Source organism: Drosophila virilis, chromosome 4 (genome assembly GCF_030788295.1).
Source record: "Drosophila virilis strain 15010-1051.87 chromosome 4, Dvir_AGI_RSII-ME, whole genome shotgun sequence".
In the NCBI taxonomy this organism is placed as follows: domain Eukaryota; kingdom Metazoa; phylum Arthropoda; class Insecta; order Diptera; family Drosophilidae; genus Drosophila; species Drosophila virilis.
Window position 1 is genome coordinate 20,792,856 of NC_091546.1, and position 24,964 is coordinate 20,817,819.

The window sequence follows — 24,964 nt, forward strand, 5'->3', positions numbered from 1 at the left end:
CTTTAGAAATATATATATATATATATACATATAAAACTAACGTGATAATTGTTTGGATTGTAATTAAACTTTAAAAGTGGCGCAGATGTAGCTATCGATAGGCAGATGTAAGCTGCATTAGAAATCCTCTTCGATACTTATCGACCGCAGAGTTGCTTTTTTTTAGTCTAACCAGAAATGGAATGTGTGAACGGCAAGACAGCTGTTGAATGCGAAATGCGGTCACTCTGGCACGAAGATGTTTTGATAAGAACGCGAATTTACATGGAAAGACGTAAAAATGGCCGAGACTTTGCCAATTAACAGCGTAAGTGCGTTGCCAACAGTAAAACAATCATTTCGCAACGCCTTTTAATCGTCTAGGACTCGGGCACCGATGAGGAGGAAGAGGTTGAACCAAAGTTCAAGTACCAGCGCATTGGAAATGATCTCAGGAATATACTCAACACAGACGTGGTTACCTGCAGTGCCGTCCATTCAAAGGTAATCTCTGACTAGATCAATCAATTATTAAGTGTTTTAACTAGCACCTCTGGCAGTTTCTTATATTTGGCACATTTCGGGGGCGAGTTTATCTGCTGGATCACCAGGGCAACTCTGTGGACTCGAACCTGAGCAGCGGCGATCGCCACACACACTCAGTGGCCGTTAATCACATTGATGTGGATCCTAAGGGTGAATATGTTGCCACCTGCTCCGATGACGGACGCGTGAGTCACTGAAAGGGTGTTACTAATTAATAGGGGCTTCAATAGTATTTTTATTTGCGATATTTTCAGGTCAATATTACGGGCTTGTTCAGCTGTGAGAATAATCAGAACCTTAGTCATGGCAAGTTCATAAAAGTCGTTGCCCTGGACCCTGAAGTCAAATCGGGGGTGCGACGATTTATAGTGGGTGAGTGTTACCTTTTGTTTCTTTATAGTGTATTAATGTGTAATGTGTACAGAAAATGGACTCTTAACAGGCTGGTTTGTTGTGCAAGGTTCCAATCTGTGTAACACATATGAGTTTCAGTATAGCTGAAAGAATCGATCGAATAAGAAGTTTTTTTTTAGAGAAAACGGTTTGGGCTGTGTAGATATGTTCACGTAGCAACTGTCAGATTTACTGTTCCATATTGCTACAAGGGTGTTGAGTCTTCGGTGTGCCCTTTCTTTTTTTCTTATCCGTCGACAACCAGATCAACAGTTCAAAAATGTCCAAGATAAACCCACATTTCCTTTAATTCAACTACTTTGAGGCTCATCACAGAAATTGCGATTAAATAAACAACAATATCTGTTAGAGTATTCAATCCAAAGATTAATATCTCTTTTTGCTTGCCTTAAATAACGTGATTGTTTTGTTCCATTTCAGGTGACGACAAGCTTACGCTTTACGAACGCAACTTACTCAAGAAGCTGAAACCTTGCGAATTGTGCGCAGTTGAGGGAAGTGTTCTGGCTATCTGCTGGCAGGGCAATTTGGTTGCTTGGGCCAGTCACTTGGGAGTGCGTGTGTATGATCTAAGCGAGAAGTGTTCTCTGGGCCTTATGAAATGGGAGGTGCCGGCACAGGCGCGACTCGAAAACTTTCGCTGCCACCTGCGCTGGTCCAATACCAATACGCTGCTCATCGGCTGGGTGGACACAATACGCATTTGTGTAATTCGTAAGCGCAATACCATCGAAGCATCCTCCAGCAATTTGCCGGGCTTTGTCGTGGACCCAGGTGCGCGTACTTATGATGCTGCTTGCCATTACTGTTAACATAGTTAATCTTATTTTGCAGTCTCAACATTTCAAACCACTTTTTATGTGTGTGGACTGGCCCCCCTGGCTGCCAGCCAGCTGGTGGTCCTGGGCTATCGCAAGGATCGTAGCCCCAACTATAAAGCTCTACGGCCAGTGCTGTGCGTCATTGAATACAAAATGAACACATGCGAGGAGGTGTGCACAGATAGCCTGACCTTACGCGGCTTCGAGGAGTATACGGTCAACGATTATAGCCTGGGTTGCATCATGGAGGAGAATCGCTACTACATTGTGGCGCCCAAGGATATTGTGGTGGCCAGTCTCATTGAAACAGACGATCGCGTCGAATGGCTTATCAAACACAAGTATGTAAACTAACTCTTATGTGGGGTATTTTAATCTTACATGACCAAGACGGCTTTCGTTAGCTAATTCGAAGCATATACAAATGTGAGAAGCATAACATTTTAGGTATAGAAGGATTATTCCTACAACTTGACCATATTTTGAACCATGATCATGACCTTCACCATCATAGAAGACACATTATGAACTTGAGACAGTTTTTACCCTTTTCGCAAGATAAGCCCTCGGTGGAGGGTATCCATTTCCGGCTTAGTATTCACTTTGCATAAAAACAACGGGTAAAATCTATGATACTGCTGCCATAGGAGCAATTTATTGAATACTTCCCTAAGAATATCTTAATCACAATACTTAGCTTATATCTTTGGTTATGGCAACTGGGATATCAGTGGGATAATCAGTTAGGTATCAACTACACTACAATGCTGTCACAGCACTTGTCCGCTGGCTTTGTCCAATCGTAATAGTAGGAGACAAATACACGCTGACCAGGATTCTCGTGGGTGCACAGCTTGCCAGCGTAAATGTCATGCATTTGCTGCGGGTTGCGCTTGTGCAGCACCAGATGATACGATCGACACTTGCTTGGCGTGTAGGCGGTATCAAAGCGTGCATCATGCCATCGATAGACATGACGCAGTGGCGCCAACCATGTGCCGAGGGAGGCGTCTTCGGACACATAGCTTGACAGCAAATGAGAATTATTGACCACATTTTCGCATAGCTTGCGGGATAGCACATAGCCGCCGCCCAGTGCATAGTTTATGTAATTTTTGCTAATATAATAATTAGACTCGCGCCAGTGACCTTTGGTCTTAATCGTAGCGCGTCCATTGAAATAGCCCCAGTAGAGCTCTGGCAGCGGCTCATGTTCATAGTTCGGTCTCTTTCTTAAAAGCTTACGGTCATAGGAGACAAGTTCGTTGAGTAGATTGTCCAGCTTCACATAGGTGTCATCGTCCACTTTAAGCAGATATGAGAATTCATAGTAACGGGTCAACGCGTCCAGCGACTGCATTAGCTTCTCCGTCAGATTCATATAGTCATCGTGCAGGCGCGGTAGCAGCAGCAAGTCGTGATGCTGGCTCTGCTCATGCTCCAATTCGGCGCGCAACGTCGCTCCCATTTGCTGTGTGCCAATGGCAAACAGATGCTTCAACTTGATGTTGCGATGCACACGTGGCTGCTCCAACTGTGGCAGCTGCTTCTGCCAATTTATGTAGTGCTGCAGTCGTTGGGCCTGCGATGCAACGGTTTCCATTTGCAAATGCCCGCCGGCTGTGCTGTAACTGGGCAGGTAGATGTACTCCTCGGGATAGTATGGTTGCTTAAGTGGCTGCCCCAGACGGAGCCAGGTCTCGCGCATGCCTTCACGTTGCTCGGCATTGCCTGGCGCACTGAACACAAGTATCACTAGAAATAAATCTGGATGTGGATCGAGTTTGGCCACACCACTTCGCGGTGCCGGGCATTTGTCTACTATGGTCAGAATACGTGTAATAAAACTACCAAAAAAGAACGCTACTATTGCCGTAAAAAGCGTAACCAGGTTGTTTAAGCGACGCATTTTTAAAAAATGCTTTTTATTGCGATATTAAAATAAATAAATGTTCTGCTCGATTCGTCGCGAATTTAACAAACAGCTGAGCGATACTTTTGTCGGGTTATCGATTTATCGATACCAACTACAGGTATCGCGGTAGTGCACTGTGGTGATTTTATGCCTATTTTTTGGCAAGTAAGAACCAGGAATTTAAATAAATAGCAAATTAATATCACCACTGGAAATGAAAAGTTATACTTTGCTTTACCACCAATATTTATTTTTTTTTGCAGCAAATTTGAGGAGGCCTTGGAGATATGCACACATGGATGTTCATTGCCAATGCTCTCAGTAGCCAGGTAAGAAATGAGTTTTCAGTTACTTCTACATATATTGATACAATTTCATTCTTTAAAGACTGTACATAAACCACCTGTTGACGTTGAAGCAATACGAAGAGGCGGCCAAGCTATGCCTGCGAGTACTGGGCAACAACAAAGCCCTGTGGGAGGAGGAGGTCTTCAAGTTTGTCAAGTGCCAGCAGCTGCGCTGCGTGAGCGCCTATTTACCCACATCGGATGATTGTAAACTGGATCCGCATGTCTATGAAATGGTGCTCTATGAGTTCCTCAAGTTTGATGTGCATGGTTTTCTAAATTTAATCAAAGAGTGGCCGCCAAAGCTCTACGATGGCTTGGCCGTGATAAACGCCATACATGATCATTTTCGCAAACAGAATGCGAATGAGCTGCTCGAGGCTTTGGCCCTCCTCTACTCCTACCAAAGCGACTATGAGAGCGCTTTGCGCATGTATTTGAAGTAAGCAAAAACTTACATTGCTATTCTTAGAAATATATTTACTATAACTTTCCCTTTGATTAGATTGCAGAACAAGGATGTTTTTCTGCTAATCCGACGCTTTGAACTATATGATGTCATCTCCAAATTAATCATTCCACTCATTCAACTGGATCGCGAACGTGCCTTTAAAATATTATTAGATAAGGACAAAATAAAGCCCGAAGTGGTTGTACATCAATTGGAACAAAATCAGGAATACCTCTACTGGGTACGTGGGTACAGACCCTTGCAATATATTCAAAGCTAAACTTTAAACATTTATTTCAGTTCCTGGATGAGCTGGACAAGATTGACAGTCAAGGCACATTCCACCCGAAGTTAGTTGCCCTGTATGCTAAATATGATCGGCCAAAACTTTTGCCATTTCTACGTCGCTCCAATGATTATGGAATACAAAATGCACTGGCGATATGCAAACGTGAAGAGTTTTATCCAGAAATGGTATATTTGCTGGCCCGCATGGGCAGCATCGTGGAGGCACTCAACATAATCATGCATAAAGTAGGTGTCTGTATAAGATTTCTAAAAATTGTTTCACTTAACGATTCGCAATTTCAGATAAAAGACATTGAGATGGCAATTGAGTTTTGCAAGGAGCATAATGATGACGATCTGTGGAACATACTCATTGATGAGTCCATCAAACAGCCAGAAATAGTAACGAAAGTGCTGGATGGTATTGTGGGCAAGTGTTTAGTTTGAATTTTATTTATTAATTTTATTTAACCAATTTAATGAGATTCTTTCATAGATTATGTCAATCCCGTATTGGTAGTTAGCAAGATTAAATTGGGTCAAACAATACCGAATCTCCATCAATCTGTTGTCAAAATGCTGTGGCACTACAATATTGAGGAAGAAGTAAACACAATTGCTCATCAAATCCAATTGACCGATTATTTTGACACTCAGGCCGAGGTGGTGGCCATGCAGCGTCGCGGCCGCCACGTCTCCTATGACAAAGTGTGCCCAAAATGTAGTCGTTCAGTGATAATAAAGGACACCGTTCCTCCCAATGGCCTTACTATATTTAACTGTGGACACATTTATCATAACAACTGCGTGATCGACAATCATTGCGACGTGTGCTTGGATTGGGATAGTATATTGGACGAGGACGATTAATAGGCAATGACAAATAAACACACAAAACGACAATTAATGGAAGTCTGAAAGCGGTTTATTACCATGTATTGAGCGACATTCAGAAACATTTTGTATCATGTTCATGTAATGTATACATTTGGTAGCTTTTTGTTTATTTTAATTTATTTATTGATTTATTAAAAATTATTTAATGTGCAGTCTACTGGGCTTCATCTTTTGTTTACTAAAAGGGAAAGATTACCCTGCCAGCTAATTAAATACGTGAAAAAATGTGCAGAAGGCTTTGCAACAGTTTGCCAAAAACACAAAATCCTGCATGCGAAACCTCCTGAGGACAGCAAAAAAGAAATAGTCCTGAATGAAATACATATTCAGTATTATTAAGGCTATCTAGATCAATCTACAAAAGGACGTCAAAATCGTCCGTCAAATGGCTGAGATACAATATCGATTTTATGTTGCAAGCATATATATATATATATATATACAACAACAAAAAATTGGTTTTAGTGTTAGAGAGAGCGCGCGCACCCACCAGCGAGAGCGCGCCCCAGCTGATTTCTTACGTAGAAGACTGGTAGAACACTATAAACTTAGTCGGGCCGGGGCGGACGGGGGGAGGGGGGGGGGGGGGGGGGGGTGGGGGCGGTGTCCCACTGAAGGTGATTTTTTGGTTGGGTTGAATGAAGTGTGAATAGTGGGAGGGGGCTTGGCTTGTGGGGGCCTGGCTGATTCTGGATGGGTGGGCGGACGCGCTAGCTAGGGAGGAGGGAAAGAGTAATTAAATTGCTGCTTACGCTGGAATCAAGATCGAGGGAGAAAGAGAATTATTGTATTAGAATAAACTCAGTTAAATTTTATCTATTTATAACAAATAATTCGGTGTGGTGTACTGGTGTTGTTTTTACTCACTTATAAATTCCTTGGTTGGGATCCGTACCTTGGGGGGTATACTTACAATAATTACTTCAGGCCGAGCATCCATCTAGTCCACCACAAGAGCTCTTGGGTAAGGCCAGTTGAATGTCGTATTTACAGAACATTATTTTTTAAATTTTTAGCTAAAAGTTGGGTGAATTGAACCTGGGATAATGCACCAATTAACGTACCTAGCTTCTTCCTTCTGCACTAGCGCAGGTTATGACATCTAACTGCCTAATACAGTCTCTTCAGCTTAATAGGCTCGCGATGCTTTCGCAATCTTTTGTTTAAATGTTGGCAGCGGCCAGACTCGAACCTAGGACTAAAAATTAACAACTTTACTGCGTTGTCCGGGGCCCCCTCAATATTGTCTTATGCACAGGAGATAAAGCGATGCTGCATTCAAATTTTAGAAAATGCTTTCTGTAAAATATAAGATCCCGTCGAGTGAAAAAATAAGTGTCGGCTTATAAATTTTCATTTGGTATTTAAAATGAAATTTATTAAGACATCGATTTCTTCAAATCCCCACACCTACACAAAATAGATCCTTCTTTCCGAAAGCTCAACAGTGGCCATTGCCATGCAATCTTAATTCTGAAGCACATAGATATTTTCCAAGTAACAAGATGGTCATTGCACAACAGCAATATACTTGAGAACCACTAAAAATATACATCACATGTGCATATATCAATCTACTAAACCATTGCAACGAGATAAATAAATAAAAACGTGGTCTTGTTTAGAAACTTACAATTTATGCATGACATATTGGCAATTGTTTCTCATTACAATTGTTTGTTTATTTCTTTTTTACCCCCAATACACACTGCAAACGGTAGTCAAATGCCCTTAGGCCTCAGTCTCAGACTGAAGCTTAGCCACATAGGCAGCCTTGTGGGCGGCGATCTTGGTCTTGCGCTCCTCATTCGTGAGTTTCTTGGCGTTCCACCTCTTCTTGGCAGGAGCCGACTTCTTAGCAGCGGCCTTCTTCTGGGTTGGATCGTTGCGGATGGCCTGATGGGCCTTCTTGTAGATGTCCTCAATCTACATAAGAATAAATGAGAAAGATTAATCTAGGGAATAAGCAATTAACAACATATTTATTCTATATTAAATGTGCAACCGCAAACAGAAGGTTTAACCCATAGAAGAGGGATGAACTACGAACACGGGTTTCTGAATTTTACTGTGGTCCACTTTTGGCACAGCCAGCGTTGTAGGTTTCAAAACGCAGCAGTAATTTTGTAAATGGACGTCTACTATTTTTAAGATTAATCTAGGGAATTTAAGGTATATTTGTTCTTTATAACAATGTGCAACCGCAAACAGAAGGTTTAACCCATAGAAGAGGGATGAACTACGAACACGGGTTCCTGGATTTCACTGTGGTCCACTTTTGGCACAGCCAGCGTTGTAGAATGCAAAACGCAGCAGTAATTTTTTAAATGGACGTCTACTGTTTTTAACATTAATCTAAGCATTAGGAATCTTAAGGTACAATTATCTTATATTACAATGTGCAACCGCAAACAGAAGGTTCAACCCATTGAAGAGGGAAGAACTACGAACACGGGTTTCTGGATTTTACTGTGGTCCACTTTTGGCACAGCCAGCGTTGTAGAATGCAAAACGCAGCAGTAATTTTGTAAATGGACGTGTACTTTTTTTAGTGCGTTTTAAAAAAATTTACTCACGTTGTCAGCACGGATGCCCAACTTGATGTAACGACTGAACTGACGCTTGAAAGCCTCCTCATCCTCCTCCTCCAAGGTACGCATATAGTCGGCCACATGCTGACCAAAGATATGGGCACGGTGCACATCGGCGTTGAAGCTCTTGGTCTCGGCAGAGTAGCCTGGGAAACGTTTCACCGAGTGGGGGATGTTCAGACCACCATCGACAGCACCCTTCATGGCGCCAAACACACGGGCACCAGTGGTGGTGCGTGCCAAGCCCACATCCAAGTAGCAACGGAATGCTCCTGGTCCCTCATCGACGGGCTCAACGTTGAATTCCTCACCGGTGACCTCGGTGCAGCCAGCGTACAACGAGTCCAAACCCAACTTGTTCAGCAGACGACGTGCAACCAAAAGACCCGTGCAGTAGGCGGCGGCGTAGTTGGTTAAACCGACCTGTAATTATTATTGTAAACATCAGTTTGCATTTTTTATTTTATTATAATTTCAATAGACTTACCTGGATGCCATAGTTGGGTAGCTCATGAGAGTAGGCAGAGCAGACAACACGATCGCCCTCAATGCGAGCGTAAGCGATTTGAGCGGTGATATCCTTGTTGGACAGACGCACAATCAAACGGTACTTGGGCGTGTTGTACTTATTCTTGTCCTGGAAAGTCAAACGCTTTCTGGCATAGTAATCGGTTTTGCCCTCACGGCGCCTGCGGAATTTAACCTGGTACCGCTTAAAGTACTGCTTGTTCTTGACTACCTTGACGAAACCCTGTTAAGAACAAAAAAACACAATTTAATATTGATTACTGCTTTCTTAGCATGAACAGCACAAAGTTAATCGCTCAATTAGCATTGCATCAGTCACTGCTTCTGTGTACATTTATTAATTTTCACTAGCAAACACATTAATTAAGATGTTTGTTGCATTATTTAATTGATTGTGCTCACCATTTTTCACTTTTTAATGAAAATCAAACACCGACGTAAAATACGCGATGTCTTCACACGTAGGTGAAAAAGAAAAAGGAAGAAGCTGACAGGCCGCTCAGAAGCAGGGTCGTATTTTGCATCGTTGACATTTCGGCCGCAGCTAACTTAGCGTCGGATTTGAAAATGCGCCAGATGGCGCCACTGTGAAAGTTTAATATACGCGCGAAAACGATCGTAATTTAAAAGACTAGAATATTTAAAAAACAGTATTACGTAGTGTATTATATTTAAGTAACAATGATTCTAAATGTATTTCGGGATTTACTTCAAACTCCTTATCAGCATATTGACTGCCATAAAATCGTTCAATTTCTTGCTGAAGCTTCTGTAAATACACAAATTTTAAAGAATGTTTTTAATTGTCCAAATTATATTTACCATCACTTTTAGCCGAGCAGCTTCATCCGGCGCTGTATGATCATATTCAGGATCCACATTTAAAAATAAATGTTGCTTGAAATGATAGACTGCAGTAACATCTTCACTTTGAATAGTTAAAACTGTTTTGTTATCCTTCACGCTGCCTTCAATGCTCAGCTTACTGTCTATAAAGTACAAATCTAGCTCATTTTCAATCCTCGCACTGGCATTGCAAATTCCAGCGATTTGCTCTAAATTAAGGCTACCAGGCGTTGTCATTTTCTGTTTAATTTTTGGTTTTATTTTCGTTGCGCTTTTCTTGGCAAGCATGTCTGGCAATTGCTGTTTGTTATACAGATTAAGGGAGTAAAGTTGTCCACTAAATAGCGCCCGATATGTATTGCTGTTCTCCTTCAACTTTATCGGCAGTAAGATGGCACTGATTTGTGTATGCAGCTCCAGAAACGCCACGAGCTTAACCTCAAACTTAGGCAAACGCTCATGGAACGCTTTATTAAGCGGTATTATAATTCTACAATTGCGGCTTAACAGCAAATCCGTGGGCACACGGTGCACGTGGGCATTATGGCCATGGTAAACGAGCAATTGCCAGTGGCTACTGTGGAGCAGTTTTTGGCTACTGCGCAATGTCAATTGCAAAATGGCATATATGTTATTGCTATCAAGTTGCGTCTCTCGGGATGTATATAACAGCAGTGAATCAGCTCCAAAGACAGGCACTTGTCTACGAAACTCCAACGTTGCCTCCAAACTACTCTCGAAGCTAGTTTCATTGCGTGCAACGGCTACAAGCTGTTGTTTTTCGTGCTCACGCTGTATGGCTGCCAAAAGCTCAGCTGGCTGCCGCTCGTATTGCTGCAGAACTTGTGCATTACAACGCAGTTGCTCCATGGCTGTGGGCGTTAGATCGCTTAGCGCACTTAGATCTTCATCTGCCACTTGCTCAACGCTAAATGCGATCCGATAGAATATGTTATTGTCGCTAAGGCACACCAGCTGCTCAATGTGTTGCACCCAGGTGCAAGCTTGCATGCCTGGCACTGGCTTTACACAGCGTTGCACCTGGCAATCATCTAGCACGGCATCATATTGAAATCTCAAACGCACCAACTGCTCCCCATCTGTATAATAGAAGTCTCCGTTTTCGCTGGTGACATCGTAGTCCAACCATTCGCTGCCGGTGTAGTACATTTGGCGCTGTTTTATGCTCAGTAATCGGGACATGTACCAAATGTCCACGCTGCCGCAGCTCAGATAAACCAAGCATAGATTTTGTGAGGGCAGTAAATGCATAAACTTAACAGAAGTGGGATATATGCATAGAAGCTCAATGTGGTATGTCTGCTCCGAGTCCGCATCCGCACTTGCATCGTCAACTGCATCTTCATCCCGTGGCATAAGCACAAATACGTGGCCGGCAATACTGAATATGTGTATCTGCTTATCCGCAGTTGCCACTGCACCAAAGAGGCACTGCATGAATTGCTCATGCTGTTTGGCAACTGTTATCGTTAGCAATGTATAGGAATCGTTCTGCCAATCGCATTGGAATATATTTTGCTCATCGTAGGTTATGTCGTAGCAGTTCTGCAGGGTGGTTTCTCCCTTGCTCAGACTGGGTAAATCGACGTAGACCTGCAGCAGCAACTGTTGCGTATCCTCATCGTGGCGTATCACGCTGAATCCTTCATGAGTTCGCGCAAATGCACGCACACCTTTCAGCCAGGAGATTAGGTGCAGCGATTTTATGGAGCCAAAACAATGAACTCGTCCGTCCGACATTAGCAACAGGGTGTTGTATTCTAACATATGAATGCTAGTCAGATGATTACCCCTGGGCAGTGGAATGCGTACTTTTGTCATTTCCATTCTGTTTGTTTTCTTCGATCTCTTAAAGCGATAATTCAGCAGGTAATACTCGTTCCATGTGACGAAAACAGATTTTGTTTTGTTGTTGCTGGATGAAGAGTGACTGATTAGACCACACGGTTGAAACAGTGTATCATCGTCAATAGACCAGAGTGCATCATCGTCATCTTCCACAATCCCAGGTTCAATTGGTTCGTCTATTTCCATCATTTTCCAAATACGAACTACATATATTCAAATGCAATGAACTGATAATACTATATAGCCAATGTGACCAAACTTTAGAAAAATAAATGGCACAATCCTTAATTAAAATAAAATCCTATGAAATCAATACTAAATACTGTACAATACCTTATATTTACATTTTTAAGATATACTGTCTGTGTGATTGCTCATCTCTAGTTGAACCGTCCATTTCGGTAGCGTAACGATTGAGACAATTTTAAAAGTAATTTATCTGGAAGTTTTTTAACATAACAACATCTTGGCATCTAGTAAAAATGACCTTAATGTTGCGCCTGTGTAGGCGTAGCTATGCGACAAAACTGAAAGATCACCAGGTGACGATGATGGCCCGTGGCTTGCCCAAGCGGGAACCGCTGCCTGGCGTCCAGAACATTATAGTGGTAGCCTCTGGCAAGGGTGGTGTGGGCAAAAGTACTGTGGCAGGTCAGCGGGTCATATCTTAGGGATAAAAAAAAGTTGAGACAAGAACCAAATTTATTGCAGCAAATTTCGCCTGCAGTTTGGCCAAGTTGGGAGTGCGTGTTGGGCTGTTGGATGGCGACATTTTTGGACCAAGCATACCATTGCTGATGAACGTGCACAGTGAGCCGCGGATTAATGAGAAGAATCTAATGTTACCGCCCCAGAACTATAATGTCAAGTGCCTGTCAATGGGCATGATAACGCCGCCCGATGGTGCCATTATTTGGCGCGGCCCGCTGGTCATGTCAGCCGTACAGCGTCTACTCAAGGGCGCCGAGTGGAGTCCACTGGATGTTCTGGTCATTGATACGCCGCCCGGCACTGGAGATGTGCATCTCTCACTGACACAGCTTGCACCAATCACAGGCGTCATATTGGTCAGCACCCCGCACAAAGCGGCAGTGGATGTAACAGTCCGTGGTGCTGAAATGTATCAAAAACTGAAGGTGCCTATCCTTGGCCTGGTTGAGAATATGCGCTACTCCATCTGTGACAATTGCAATCATCGCATCGAATTCTTCAAGAAACAAACTGAAGCTCCACACAAGAGGCTGCCAAAGACTCTCATTTCATTGCCTCTAGACTCACATATTGCAGATTGCGGCGAAACAGGCGTACCCGTTGTAATTAAAAATCCAGACTCTGAACATGCAAAGCTCTTTAGTCAGCTTGCGCGCCATATATGGAGTATATTGGAAGAGAACCAAAAAACAAATGAAACAAAGAACGAGACGAAAAGTAATACTTAGGGAGTTCAATTAGACGCTAATTAATAATTTTGGCAAGCATGTTGCTAAAGAATCAAAAGCCTTGCACGGTTATATTTTAAGTTTTATCAGTCTTGATGAATATAAATGCCAAGTTTGCTAGCCTTTTCGTACTTACACGTACTTAATGGAGTCAAAAAAGTTGTAATTAAATCCTGATCTTAAGGAATCGCGTAACGAGAGAACATTTGACACGCGTCCAAATCGATATGAAAGTAGTTATATTTATTTATGTTTCTTCAGTTTCTTCATCTTTTTTAAGGCTTTTCGATGTGCGTATTTTTCCGTACGCTTTATCACCTCCTTGTACTTCCGTTTGTTAAACTTTTGAAAGGCCTCGTCCTCAAGCAGTTCATCCACCAGTGACTTTTTGGTCTTCCGCGTATGCCGCTCGCTATAATGATCAAGTGGCGAGTGCTGGACTGTACCGATTTGGAAGTACTTGGGCAACACCTTAAGGTCGTTCTTCTTATAGAAATGCTTGGGATCCAGCACGGAACGCATTTGTATAATCTTCAGTTCATTGCGCATCTCATCAGTGACTTCTGTAGCCGGCAAATCAAACCAGCCGCTGCCCTTCGTCTTTGCTCGCTCGGCCTGTACGTATACAAATTTGTTTATACATGGAAAGCTCGTATTTTAAATACAAATATTTGGCATGGATGAGCACTCAGATTACTAAAGACGTCGTCAATGTGGCAACAAAACCTGCCTCAGCTACTGCTGTGTGTTTTGGGCGACAATAGCACTGTTTCAATAAAAAATAAAGATTGTACGCCCAAGCCTAAATCATTTGTCTTGACTTAATGACAAATAACAGTCTAGCATTAAATGGCATTGCTGTTCCGTTGGCCTTACAGCAACCGCTACATGCTCTGAGCCAGCCGCTAAGATTACAACGAACGAAACTGTGTGCTATTGTCTGTGAGTGAGTCTCTGGTTACACAACAGTCGCCTCGAGCAGCAGGAGTGTGCGCTTGCCGCGCTCATTGGCGCAGCTTCGGTTGTCGAATATGTCATCACAGATGCTCAGCTTATAATCCACGCCAAAAGTGTTGAAAAACTTACTCTGTTCAGTATGGGCTGCTTGCGTCTTGAGACTGTGGGTAGGGCTTTAAGCTGCTCAATGCCGTTTAATTGCTTCGTTTTTTGCATATCCTTTTCCAAGTTTGCTTTCCGCACATTCACATCCTCGCTAATCTCGTTGTCTATTTCTGTTGTGTTGCGTTGACGTTTCTGCAGTTTGTGTGCACCCGCGTTTTGTGATGCCTCGTTAACCTTCTCAGCAACTTCATTCAGCTGTATCGCCACCCCGGATGACACTCGTTTTGCCGTCTCCTGTGTGGCGGCAGCGGCGACTACTTTGCTAACATCCTTGCAGCTTATCTTGACGCCAAATAATTCCATTTCACCATCTTCCTGGTCATCGTCTTCTTCGCTGTCCTCCTGTTGACGATCTTCAAAAATGCCATTGTACAATGGAGCGGAGTACTGTATATTATCTGCACTGAACAATTGCTGGTCGCCATTTGTGTCCAACGTAAATAACGAAGCCATTCTGTCTGGTTTTTTAGCACGTAAAACAAAAACGTGCTGCTCATTCGGCGTTGACTTGTACAGTTGCCGTTTCGTTGTGAATGACACTATGGTAATAATCGCAAACATAAGCAAAATTTGGTCACACTGGATCTGCCACACGTGTTTTGATTTCAGCTGCAGACGTACGTTAGCAGAATAGTTTTGAAAATAAATAAAATAGCTAACTATAATGCCAGTTTCCATTAACACATTGTTCGTAGAGTATTTTGGTTGCTGTTTAATTTATAAAACGTAGAAATACAGGTTAAACTCGGCAAATAAGCGCAGTTAACTATATACATAGTTAATTTGGCCTTTGTCGAACGTGTAATTGCGTATTATTAGGAAATACTCTTTTAAATTTAGATACGTTAGTGTTTCGCGCAATGTCTGTCTACAGCAGCAAAACGACCAATACGTCCATATTGAAGTCCTTTTCCAGCGCAGATCGTGAGCGCGTCAAGACAGCGGCCCTTAACAAGGTGCGCTTTGTAACGCCCAAGGAGAAGGGCATCGTTGAATCGGTGCGTGTCGCTTTAGAGGAAAATAACTTCCATCTGATTCAGGAGTTCACATACTTTCTGTGCGAGGCTGATCTTAGTGTAAGTAAATAACATTATATACATATGCATATGCTTTTTCTATAAATGTTTTCATTTACAGGATGATGAGGTTGTTCAAATCATGAAGGATGCGCGCAAAATCGTGCACAGCCTGACACCGGAATTTGCCAATCTAGTTGAGGCACTACTCTCACTTAACTGGAAGAAGTACAGCTCGGACGCCATTCAGGCATATACCGAATTCAGCGTCGATGTTATGATTGCCCACAATTCGTATATACATATTGGCATTGGCAAATTAATTTTAAATTGGATACCTAATGATCAAGAATCGGCGGAATGGCTCAATGGTTGCCCTTCGGAACGTGTACGAGCTGAATTGGAAACTGTTCACAGTTTACTCAATCGCATTCTCACCGCTGTGCCCATGAGCTTTGATGTGGTCATCGATACGATCGCCTCTAAGTTTCCATACTTTAAAAAGCCAGCTCATGTCACGGCTGGCTATTTGCACAATGTACTGTGGCTCATGGAATACAAGCCGGTATTCGAAGAGTTGTTAGTGCAGCTGGTTCTGCAGAAGTAAGTTATCATTTTAAATTATTACTTAAGCACGCAATTTACTTATTTTTAAATCTTTAATAGGTTGCTGGTACTGGACGTAAATGCACCACGAGATGAAATCGAAGCGCTTAAGGAGGACACCGATGACGAAGATGATAAAATGGAAGAGCAAGCAATTTTTCAAATGGATGATATAAACGCACCGCCAAAACCGCCACAATCTCTAGAACATCCTATAGGCCACATGCTGGACATATGCCTACTGAAGCTTTTTAAATTCCTGGATGAAAAATGCCGCCCGAAGCCCGATTGCACCGATGATCAGCGCATAGCCAAAAGTCGCTTCTTTAAGACGCTTGTCCACATATTCGAAGAGGTTTTGCTGCCCAGCCATAACACTCACCACGTTCAGTTCGTCATCTTTTATGCGTGCAGCATTCGCCCAGCATATACTGAGATCTTTCTCAGTGCTTTATGGCATAAGGTGCAGAATCCCAATGTTTCCTCTATCATTCGCCACGCAGCTGTTAGCTACATAGCTAGTTTTTTGGCACGTGCCAAATTTGTGCCTCTGGGGTAAGTTTGCTTTAGATTTAGTTGTGAGAACCGAACTAAAGTTTTTAATTCATTCCAGCACAATCACCTATTACCTTAAGGAGTTGAGCAACTGGGCAAACAACTACATAAACGACTCGGATGAGTTTAGCAGCAAAAATTGTTCGCTCAAAGCGAACATGGTTTTCTTCTCCGTTTGCCAGGCCATCTTTTATTTAATCGCGTTTCGGGCGCGAGATTTGACAATCAATCAAAAGAGTATGCAATTGTAAATGCAAGCGCTTCCTGCGATTTTACTTATCTTTATATGTCTTGCTTCCTAGATTTGGCTTTGCTGAATACACTGCAGCTGTCACGGCTGGCCATGTGCCACTTTAATCCGTTACGCTACTGCCTTCCACCGGTGGCCACGGCATTTGCGGGCGTCACACGTACCCACCAATTGGCGTATTGTCACACTGTGCTGGAGCGTAATGCACGTCGCAAGCTGGCCACCATCTATGGTCATGACAAACTGATGCCGGAGGAAACACTGGAAACTTTCTTCCCTTTTGATCCATACATTCTACCACTGTAAGTCTTAAAATCAGTTACTATATATGATCGGCTTTAATTCTGATTTTTCTTTCCAGTTCAAACAAATTTATAGAGCCGAGTTATCTAGTCTATAAGGTGCATGAACTGGAGGAGACAGCGGATTGTGTAATAGCGGAGACTATGCGTCGCAAACGTGGCGATTCGGAAATGATTGAAGAGGATGATTTCATACTGGCGGATAAGCGACAGAAGCTAAGCGATCTGTCCAAGAGTCAGCAATTTGACAAACAGTTTTACTATGGAGCTTCGCCTGGGTTTAACCAATAAAATGTGGGGACGTAGATGTAATAGTAATTGATATTTATGAAATATAGACTTATATTACTAAAGCTCATAAGATAAGTGAATTGGCGGAGGCATTCTTGTGCCGCTCGGCGCGCATATGGTCAAGTCGGTGGCCCGAGGTTCGAAACGTTTCACTGCAAATTTCACATTTAAAGGGTCGTTCGCCGGTGTGCAACCGCAGATGCAACTGCAGCGACGTTTTGGAGGCATAGCACTTTCCGCACACCTGGCAATTGACTGTGCCACGCTGAGGCTGGTGCGTCTCCATATGCCTGACCAAAGTGGATTTAAGAGTAAAGTGTTTTTGGCACACTTGACAAACGTGTAACTTGAGCTTGGAGTGTGTTAGCAGATGACGCGCCAAATCGTTGGGTTTCTTAAAGTTTTTGCCACATTGCAGGCAACTATGTTTCAGTTGGTTCGCGTCCAGTAATCGTCTTAAATGCAACAGCATGTGGGTGCGACAATTGAACTTGCGTTTGAATTGCTTTTCACAGTAAACGCACTTGTAGCTGCGCTGTGTCAGAACTGGCTGCGGCACCAGCTGTATGAGTTGAGCCACCTGTGCATCGGCTTCATGTTTCTCGTGTGCATCACGGGCAGATTTCGATTGGAAGGTTCGTTTACACTGAACGCAACTGTAAACCAAATCCGGGTGTGCTTGAGCCAGGTGTTTGTGCAACCGATTTTTGGAGCCGTAACTGGTGGTGCACTCGCTGCAGGCGTGCTTTTTCAGTGTACAATGCAAGCGTTTGTAATGCTCATTTAGCTTGGTCTGGGTGGCAAAACGCTTCAGACAGCGGCTGCATTGGTATGGTGTTTCTTTGGTGTGCGAGCGACGATGCCTGGCGAGCAGCAAGTATTTGTTGCTTATGTCTAAAACACAGACAGTTCTTAAATTCTAAACTTACCTTATGAGGTCGTAGCTTTTACTGAACTCCTTGGCACAATATTCACATACATAGTAGCATCTACTCGGCTTCTGTCGCAGTATGCGCTGCGTGGTCAGCATGTGACCGACACCATTTGGGTTGAGCCTATCCCTGAGCAGTACCACATCGGAAGCTGCTTTCTCCTCAAGCGTAGCTTGAATATTTGCTTGCTCCTGCGGAGCGCCTGGTATATGTTGGCCTATAGTTATATTGTCTGTTGTGTGGCTGGTTTGTAGAAGTTTTAAAGCAGCCAGCGCAAGTTGCGCCACCTGGGAATCATCGCTTCCCTTTGCTGCATCGTGTTTATTGCGTATGTGACGCTGCAGTGAGCTTTTCTGTGAGAACCGACTGGAGCAGCTGTCGCACTGCAAATATATATTACACTCATTTAAAAATCAAGCTGGGCTTCCGAGCACATGGCAAGACTTACTGGAAATGCTTTCTCTATGCTGTGCACAACCAGATGGCGACGCAGAAGTGCTGGTTTGGAGAAGCACTTGCCGCAAGTGTTACAGCTGTTGACAATTTTAACTTTTGCAAAATTTTCCATTTTTCATTTCACACTTTTTTCCGATAAACATGTGCGTCTCAATAACTAGCAAGAAGAAGCATCGCGATCACAGCTGTTCTCTTTGCTGCTTCACCCGGTTCGCCGATTCCTTCAGTAAAATTCACCCCGATTGTACAAAAAACACAGCCAAATGATTGTTTACAGCAATCATATAGAAAATCAATTCTATTTGAAACTTAGTTTAGAATCGACCAATCTACACAGTTACAAATCGTAAACAAACTCATCTTTCCTCATTAAGCTTAGGCAACGAATTCATATGGAATTGGCGCCAGGGCGATGGGCTCTTCCAATTTCTTGACGAAATGCGCCTTCTTTGGCTGCTCGGGCTGACGTTTTAGGGTAACCCATTTACCCTTTTCCTTGGCATCCTTGAGCAGACGTTCGTTCTCCTTAACACGGCGCAGGAAATCCTCACGGCACTTGGAGTGATGCACATGCTCGATGCGCACGTTGATGCGCTTGGCTAGAACCTTGCCGCGCACACGTTTGTTTACAATGACACCAACGGCATGTTGTGTGACATTGAAGATGCGGCCAGTTTTGCCGTGGTATGCCTTGTAGGGCATACCCTTCTGCACAGCACCGTGTCCCTTGATGTCAACAATGTCGCCGTTCTTGAAGACGCGCATGTATGTGGACAGGGGAATGACACCATGCTTACGGAATGGGCGAGAGAACATGTCCCTGGTGCCGCGACGATAACCCTTCGAGTTGGTCATTTTGTTGGCTGTGGTTCCCTGCAAAAAACAAACACGTTTAGCAACATCTGAACCAACGTACATATGCAGGGCAAACGTTACCACATTTTGACGCGCGTTTCAACTGCATTCGATTGCATTTTAATGCAATTTGTTCAAAATATTCGCTTACCTTTTACGTATTGACGTCCACGCGGTCGTGAAGTTGGGGAAAGAAAGAAAGATGGCTACCCGCTTGGCGTTGCCACACTCATTATGATTTGACGTTTTATCAGGGCTGCTCATGATTTTGCGTGGTTTGCGTAACCCTGGCAGCAGAGTTGCTATTTCGATAGAAAGCGCGGTTCTCTTTGATGCGATAAATTGAATTAAACGTCGTTTAAGTATTTCATTTTATTAAGTTAAAAAAGTTTTACAAATTCAACAGAAAACTAATTAATATTACATTTTTGCTTAAGTTTGAGCACTTTGGTACACACACACATAATAGTAAATGTCATTTTAATATCTCGTTACATATAATTTATATTTTAACTATCATATATAAATGTGTTACATATGCATATATGTTTATATAACTTGTCCGTTTTTGATCTCTAGTTTTAATTTCTTCACAAAAAGTCTAAGAATGTGTCGTCATTTTGTTTGCAATTATTACATGATTGGAATATCAAAGCACAAAACTATTAAGTTATATGCGCGCTGCTTTGTCAAATATATAGTAGGTTATATGTGTATATGTATATTTAGCTTATGCTTATGCATGTGGTACGTATATATAATAAATATTGTAAATAATTTCATAAATATATTTATATATATGTAACCCATATAAGCTTATACCAATATATATATAAATATATATATATAAACAGCACAAACACTTTGACTTGCACACATCGATGTAAACATAAAATTTAACATTAAGTGTTGCCATTACATATATTAATTAATAATTTAGTTTAATAGGTTATACTTGCTTCGTTTCGTTTGGTTGATTGATTGGTTGTTTTTTTTGTTTTTTTTTTCTTTTTCTTAATTATTTTGTTTTGCGTTATTATATTATATATTGGCTGTTGTTTATGGATTTCATAAATCCCACTACAATAGCAGTCTCTCCAACAAGTCCACAGCTTCTTAATGCAATGGTCATGCTAAACACTCGATTCGTTGTCCATTATCCGGTGCTATTTGCAGCCTAAGCTGCCTCCTTTTTGTTGTGCCCATTTTCCAGCGGACTGCTGGGTAAACTGGTGCAGTTGCAGTTGTTATCGTCATTGGGCAGTGACGCCTGATGTTGCTGCAGCTTCTGCTCCAGGCGTGTTTTGTACGTGTACAATGACTGCAGCGGCACATGAAGTAGCTCCACAATCTGCGTAAAGTTTAGCTCTAAAAGATGTACAATTCAATGATGCCAAGCTTGTGATACAATACTGCAAAACCCAAACGTACCTTTCTCAGCTGTAATGTGGCCGTGTCGAATCAAGAAATCGATAACAACTGGCGCCGATGTCGTCTTGAAATCTGGCGTAAATACGCGCTCCACACACTCTTTGGCTGGCAGCAGCTCGAAAGCCTGCACCTCGCCATCCGCATTATGAGGCACAAAGTCTACCGGCAGTTCCAAATCAAATACATATTCAGTATTGGGAAACAGGCCCTGATCGCTCTCAAAAAAGAACGAGACACAGCCCGCTGAAACCAAATTTTTGACGAGATCTTTTGGAATGGATGCTTCCTCGGCGGCCTCCTTGATGGCCGTCTCCATTATGCCATATCCAACGGAAAGACCACCACCCACCATATTATCCCATTTGCCAGGCCAGGTTTCTTTAGTGTTCGAGCGCTGCTGCAGCCAAATGCACAGACCGTGTTGTGGATGCCTCACATAACCATTGATGTCCACACCATATTTGCGGACCCCAAACAGCGGTGTCGCCGCTCGCTCCATCTTCAGCAGGGCCTTGTGCTCGGACTTGACCTCAAAGCACTCGTCCCGCCATCCCTGCAAGGCTGAGAACAAACCATCGCTGCGCAGTTCGCGTAATACCTTCTCCAGTTGTGCCGTGCGCTCGTTGTAGTCTCGGAATGCCGGATTTAGCTCGACGAGACCCTGTCAAAATATTAACAATAGGGTTAAAGATGATTACATAGCGGCTATTTGTGCTATTACTCACCTGCTTGGTATATTCACAGTCACGTATACAAAACACTTCGGGGTACTTGTGCAGCTGCTTGAGGACATCCGATTTAATGAGCCCAACTTGTTGTCCCTCAACCAGAAATGGACGTATGTCGCCTTTATGAAAACCTGTGACACAATTAACGTTAATTAGCTTGAAAGCAATTTGTAATTGATATATTCCTGACGCAGCCAACAGCGTAATTGTATTGTGGCCAACAGAAAAGACCGGAATATCTGTTTGTCGGTTTTCTATGTAGCTTGCATATAAATATTGTTTACTTCGAAGCTATCTAGGACCCTTAAGTTTACTTCTAGCTTGAATACCTATATGACAAAATTCAAACATTTCTTTGCAATGCAAGTAAGATTCTGTGCTAAACAGATTCATACAAATAAGTGTGACACAAAAGTATCTTAAGCGTACAAAAAGAGTCTGTAAGATACACGTTATATCCTTATTGATAGATATATAGGATCCAAGCATTGTGTATGATACGATTATTTCACAAAATCTTTCCGATTATTATTGACTCACATTGTTAGAAGTGTTACTGACACAGATTATATGATCTAAAATTGGAGCACAAAGTCATAATATAATAACAAAGGGAACCACATTTAATTCTGATAAGTTTTTATAATTTATAGCAATTATAAGAATAAATATTTATGTACGGGGACCTACAGAAATTTGCTTCAAAGATGTTGATTTGTAGGCCTAGGTCAAACAGTAGAAATTCAATTTTTTTTTTAATAGTCCGAACTGAAACTTTCTTATCGCTTAGACATTGATATTTTTATTACTATATAATTATGATAAGCATGCTTTTAATGCTTAATACTTATTTCCGGTTGAAATTTGTTCAAGCTTCAATTGATTTTTGGCGTGCAAAATATTAAAGTTTATTCTGAACTCAGGGCGAACACACACTCTGATTAGATATGTCAAAATGGCTAATAAGAATAATAAGTAGTTAATTAGTTAAAGTAGTTAAAGTGCTGCCTATTAAATTCATGCAAAATAGTGTGAAATAATCAATTTAAACTTTTTATGAGAATTGGCTTATTTCTTTTTTTTTCAGATAGGAATAGGTGATAAAAGTCCTGCAAGTTTTCTGTCTTGTTGGCCATGTTTCAAAAAAGGGAGGCTTGATATCTGTCCACGTTCTTTGTCAGAATTTATCTAACTCTAGTTCGCCAGTACTCATCATAATAAATACAATTCTGACAATATTTGATCAAAACATGCCTTGAAAATAACATTTAAGCCGGTTGGCAAACAGCGAAGATCTTTTAAATTGGCAAACTCAATTATTGCGTCATTATTCAAACGAGCAAAACATAAACATGGAATACCAATTCGACTCTTGATTCAAAGATAAACAACTTGCAATACGAAAAGTATTTAAAGCAAAATAAAGGAATCTGACAAGCCAGCATTAATTTTGAGATCTTCACTTATTGGAATACAATGCCAATCAGATGCCAATCAGGTAAAAGAATCTCGTTACGTAGAATAGCTACGTATTAAATTTGTAAGCAGCACATATACCCACTTTTTACAGGGTATAACAAAATAAATTGCCCAATACATTGAATTCAAATTTGTTTCAAAATTCAAAGCAATACACTTGAAATAGCTGGAAGCAAAACAAATAGCTTGTCAAATAGCGCATGCCGCTTATCAGCGGAGATAGAGAGCCAAAGAGTGGTTAATAGCGATAGATAGATAGAGAGAGCGAGAGAGAGAGAAAGAGAGAGAGCGAGAGGAAGATTGCGGAAAAGAGATAAGTTGCAGCCCAATTAAGCGAACATATGTGCCACTTTTTTGCACTTAATCAAGCCATAAAGATCTATCTCTAAATTTATACATACAATATCTGATTTTATACAGTGTGCCTGTGTGCCTGTGTGTCTGTGTGTGTTTGTGAGATGTTTCAGCTGTTGCTGCATGTTGTTGTTGTCGCCGAAAATGCCAAAAGTTGCCCTCAAGGTGATACGATAAAAATCTTGTAACAACAGCAACAACAAGCGACAAATAATTTGTAAAATTGAGTCGATGCGCAAAGCTCTTAATTATGAACAACAAAATGTATGCACACACACACACACATATATATATATATGTATATGTATGTATGTCTACTGATCAGAAATTCACATTTGTACATATTTAGTGACTAAGTTAGCATACTTAAATGTATTTGTATTAATAAACAACAAACGATTGCTTGATAAAAATGATCTTGCATAAGAGTCGCTTGTTTATTTAGCATTACATTTTGTTTAATTGCAATTCATGTTTAAGGAATTGTGCATTGAAATGCGATAGGGCACAGCTGTTGGATGAGCCAGCGCTTATTACTGCGAAAGGCTGGACAGCAGCGTGGTAAACAACAATATAAATCAGCGCGCATCGGATTACTAGCGAGCGCAACAGGTGAACTTATCGGTTTGCACTGTGTAGATCGATAACATGCTTGGCATGGCAAGACAAAGTTTGCGACTATTTTACACAAATATTAGTCACAAAAATAGCCAAAAAGGAAATTAGTTTCAATGTCAATGCAGAGCCGATTGGATGCTGTAGAAACGAAATGGCAATGAGACATTTGGTAGCGACGTCAGCAGCAGCAGCAGCTGCACACACACACACACACACACACACGCACAAACACACACACACACACACACACAAACACAAGCGCTTACATACAAGTAAACAAACTAATCGATAATTCGCACTCTCTTGCTCTCGCTCTTTGCTGCAATTGCAGTAAACGGTATGCGCTGCACCCATTATATTGGCGCCCAGGTCGCCCACAATGTGAGTTAGCGTGTGTAGTGTGTGTATACAGGGTCAGTGGCTGCCAATCCCATTTTCATGGCCAAAAGGCGAACGGCAACATAGCCAACCCCAAAATAACAACAATAAAGACGCTGATGATTTAAGCTGTGTTACTCACCTGTCAAGTAGAAATTATTAAACTTTTGCGCTAGTCCCAGCAGACGCGACAGTTTTACCTCGGTTGACGACATTGATGAGGACTAAGGGAGTACAGGCTCGGGTAGCCAAAGTAAATACAAATACACTTTAAATGCCGGTTACTTTTGCACCCACTCCTCGGCTCCTACTCCCACACCAAAACCCGCAGCAACGATAACACACGGCAATGACACTCTTCAGATTTAGAGGACTGTTTTCGTTTTAATTAATTGTCCTCGGCATAGACTCGCTTCGTTTGCTGGCCGCACAACTTATTATTAATTTTCTCTATTTCAATTAGGGATAATGGACAACCAACGATAATACCAACTACCAAAACACAACCGCACGGAACGAAAACCACAGCCGTAGTGCTGCAAAATACGCGCTCAGACCGATAACGATATAAACTCTGTTTAAGTGTTGCAAAGCTTTAAGTAACAGCTGATTGCTTAACAGCTGTTCGGTTTCAACTTACTGGCCCTGGCAAACTGAATA

The 24,964-nt window shown here is 42.0% G+C and overlaps 10 protein-coding genes and 1 non-coding gene across 12 annotated transcripts; 3 read left to right on the top strand and 8 right to left on the bottom strand.

Annotated features, from left to right (window-relative positions):
- The first annotated feature begins 157 nt into the window (after positions 1-157).
- lt (vacuolar protein sorting-associated protein light) lies at positions 158-5,815 on the top strand. The gene is made up of 12 exons (XM_002051249.4): positions 158-307; positions 364-483; positions 540-710; positions 780-897; positions 1,360-1,713; positions 1,774-2,101; positions 3,939-4,004; positions 4,063-4,464; positions 4,528-4,714; positions 4,774-5,007; positions 5,065-5,191; positions 5,258-5,815. The coding sequence occupies exons 1-12, from the start codon at positions 281-283 to the stop codon at positions 5,629-5,631; spliced, it is 2,508 nt and encodes an 835-aa protein (XP_002051285.2). The 5' UTR covers positions 158-280; the 3' UTR covers positions 5,632-5,815.
- beta3GalTII (beta-1,3-galactosyltransferase 6) lies at positions 2,387-3,748 on the bottom strand. The gene has a single exon (XM_002051250.4). It carries the CDS (start codon positions 3,667-3,669, stop codon positions 2,515-2,517), a length of 1,155 nt encoding a protein of 384 aa, XP_002051286.1. The 5' UTR covers positions 3,670-3,748; the 3' UTR covers positions 2,387-2,514.
- Positions 5,816-7,275: 1,460 nt separating the features above from the next.
- Positions 7,276-9,319, bottom strand: RpL5 (ribosomal protein L5). Its single transcript, XM_015172677.3, has 4 exons — positions 9,180-9,319; positions 8,737-9,000; positions 8,235-8,672; positions 7,276-7,584 (listed from the first exon to the last, which is right to left on the bottom strand). The coding sequence occupies exons 1-4, from the start codon at positions 9,180-9,182 to the stop codon at positions 7,390-7,392; spliced, it is 900 nt and encodes a 299-aa protein (XP_015028163.1). The 5' UTR covers positions 9,183-9,319; the 3' UTR covers positions 7,276-7,389.
- A 97-nt stretch (positions 9,320-9,416) lies between these two features.
- On the bottom strand, positions 9,417-11,753 carry LOC26531233 (uncharacterized). Of its 2 annotated transcripts, none has more exons than XM_032437595.2 (2): positions 9,600-11,753; positions 9,417-9,543 (listed from the first exon to the last, which is right to left on the bottom strand). In XM_032437595.2, the coding sequence occupies exons 1-2, from the start codon at positions 11,679-11,681 to the stop codon at positions 9,418-9,420; spliced, it is 2,208 nt and encodes a 735-aa protein (XP_032293486.1). In that variant the 5' UTR covers positions 11,682-11,753; the 3' UTR covers position 9,417. The 2 variants fall into 2 exon arrangements, with proteins under 2 accessions (XP_032293486.1, XP_015028902.1); XM_015173416.3 differs by having other exon boundaries at positions 9,417-9,546; positions 9,600-11,751.
- A 116-nt stretch (positions 11,754-11,869) lies between these two features.
- Nubpl (NUBP iron-sulfur cluster assembly factor, mitochondrial) lies at positions 11,870-14,538 on the top strand. The gene is made up of 2 exons (XM_002051247.4): positions 11,870-12,143; positions 12,204-14,538. The coding sequence occupies exons 1-2, from the start codon at positions 11,975-11,977 to the stop codon at positions 12,929-12,931; spliced, it is 897 nt and encodes a 298-aa protein (XP_002051283.1). The 5' UTR covers positions 11,870-11,974; the 3' UTR covers positions 12,932-14,538.
- Positions 13,154-14,731, bottom strand: LOC6627297 (deoxynucleotidyltransferase terminal-interacting protein 2). The gene is made up of 2 exons (XM_002051246.4): positions 14,018-14,731; positions 13,154-13,546 (listed from the first exon to the last, which is right to left on the bottom strand). The coding sequence occupies exons 1-2, from the start codon at positions 14,729-14,731 to the stop codon at positions 13,175-13,177; spliced, it is 1,086 nt and encodes a 361-aa protein (XP_002051282.2). The 3' UTR covers positions 13,154-13,174.
- Positions 13,615-13,914, bottom strand: LOC6627298 (small nucleolar RNA U85). The gene has a single exon (XR_049064.2). It is a non-coding gene; the product is annotated as a small nucleolar RNA U85 (small nucleolar RNA).
- Positions 14,732-14,913: 182 nt separating the features above from the next.
- On the top strand, positions 14,914-17,135 carry Tif-IA (RNA polymerase I-specific transcription initiation factor RRN3 homolog Tif-IA). The gene is made up of 6 exons (XM_002051245.4): positions 14,914-15,129; positions 15,191-15,672; positions 15,736-16,230; positions 16,289-16,467; positions 16,533-16,782; positions 16,842-17,135. The coding sequence occupies exons 1-6, from the start codon at positions 14,914-14,916 to the stop codon at positions 17,071-17,073; spliced, it is 1,854 nt and encodes a 617-aa protein (XP_002051281.1). The 3' UTR covers positions 17,074-17,135.
- On the bottom strand, positions 17,086-18,598 carry LOC6629011 (zinc finger protein 84). The gene is made up of 3 exons (XM_002051244.4): positions 18,454-18,598; positions 18,003-18,388; positions 17,086-17,936 (listed from the first exon to the last, which is right to left on the bottom strand). The coding sequence occupies exons 1-3, from the start codon at positions 18,571-18,573 to the stop codon at positions 17,138-17,140; spliced, it is 1,305 nt and encodes a 434-aa protein (XP_002051280.1). The 5' UTR covers positions 18,574-18,598; the 3' UTR covers positions 17,086-17,137.
- Positions 18,599-18,725: 127 nt separating this feature from the next.
- Positions 18,726-19,566, bottom strand: RpL21 (ribosomal protein L21). Its single transcript, XM_002051243.4, has 2 exons — positions 19,468-19,566; positions 18,726-19,334 (listed from the first exon to the last, which is right to left on the bottom strand). The coding sequence occupies exon 2, from the start codon at positions 19,314-19,316 to the stop codon at positions 18,837-18,839; it is 480 nt and encodes a 159-aa protein (XP_002051279.1). The 5' UTR covers positions 19,317-19,334; positions 19,468-19,566; the 3' UTR covers positions 18,726-18,836.
- Positions 19,567-20,090: 524 nt separating this feature from the next.
- LOC6629009 (uncharacterized) lies at positions 20,091-24,851 on the bottom strand. Its single transcript, XM_002051242.4, has 4 exons — positions 24,447-24,851; positions 21,473-21,606; positions 20,748-21,408; positions 20,091-20,684 (listed from the first exon to the last, which is right to left on the bottom strand). Exons 1-4 carry the CDS (start codon positions 24,517-24,519, stop codon positions 20,494-20,496), a joined length of 1,059 nt encoding a protein of 352 aa, XP_002051278.1. The 5' UTR covers positions 24,520-24,851; the 3' UTR covers positions 20,091-20,493.
- Between the last annotated feature and the right edge of the window lie 113 nt (positions 24,852-24,964).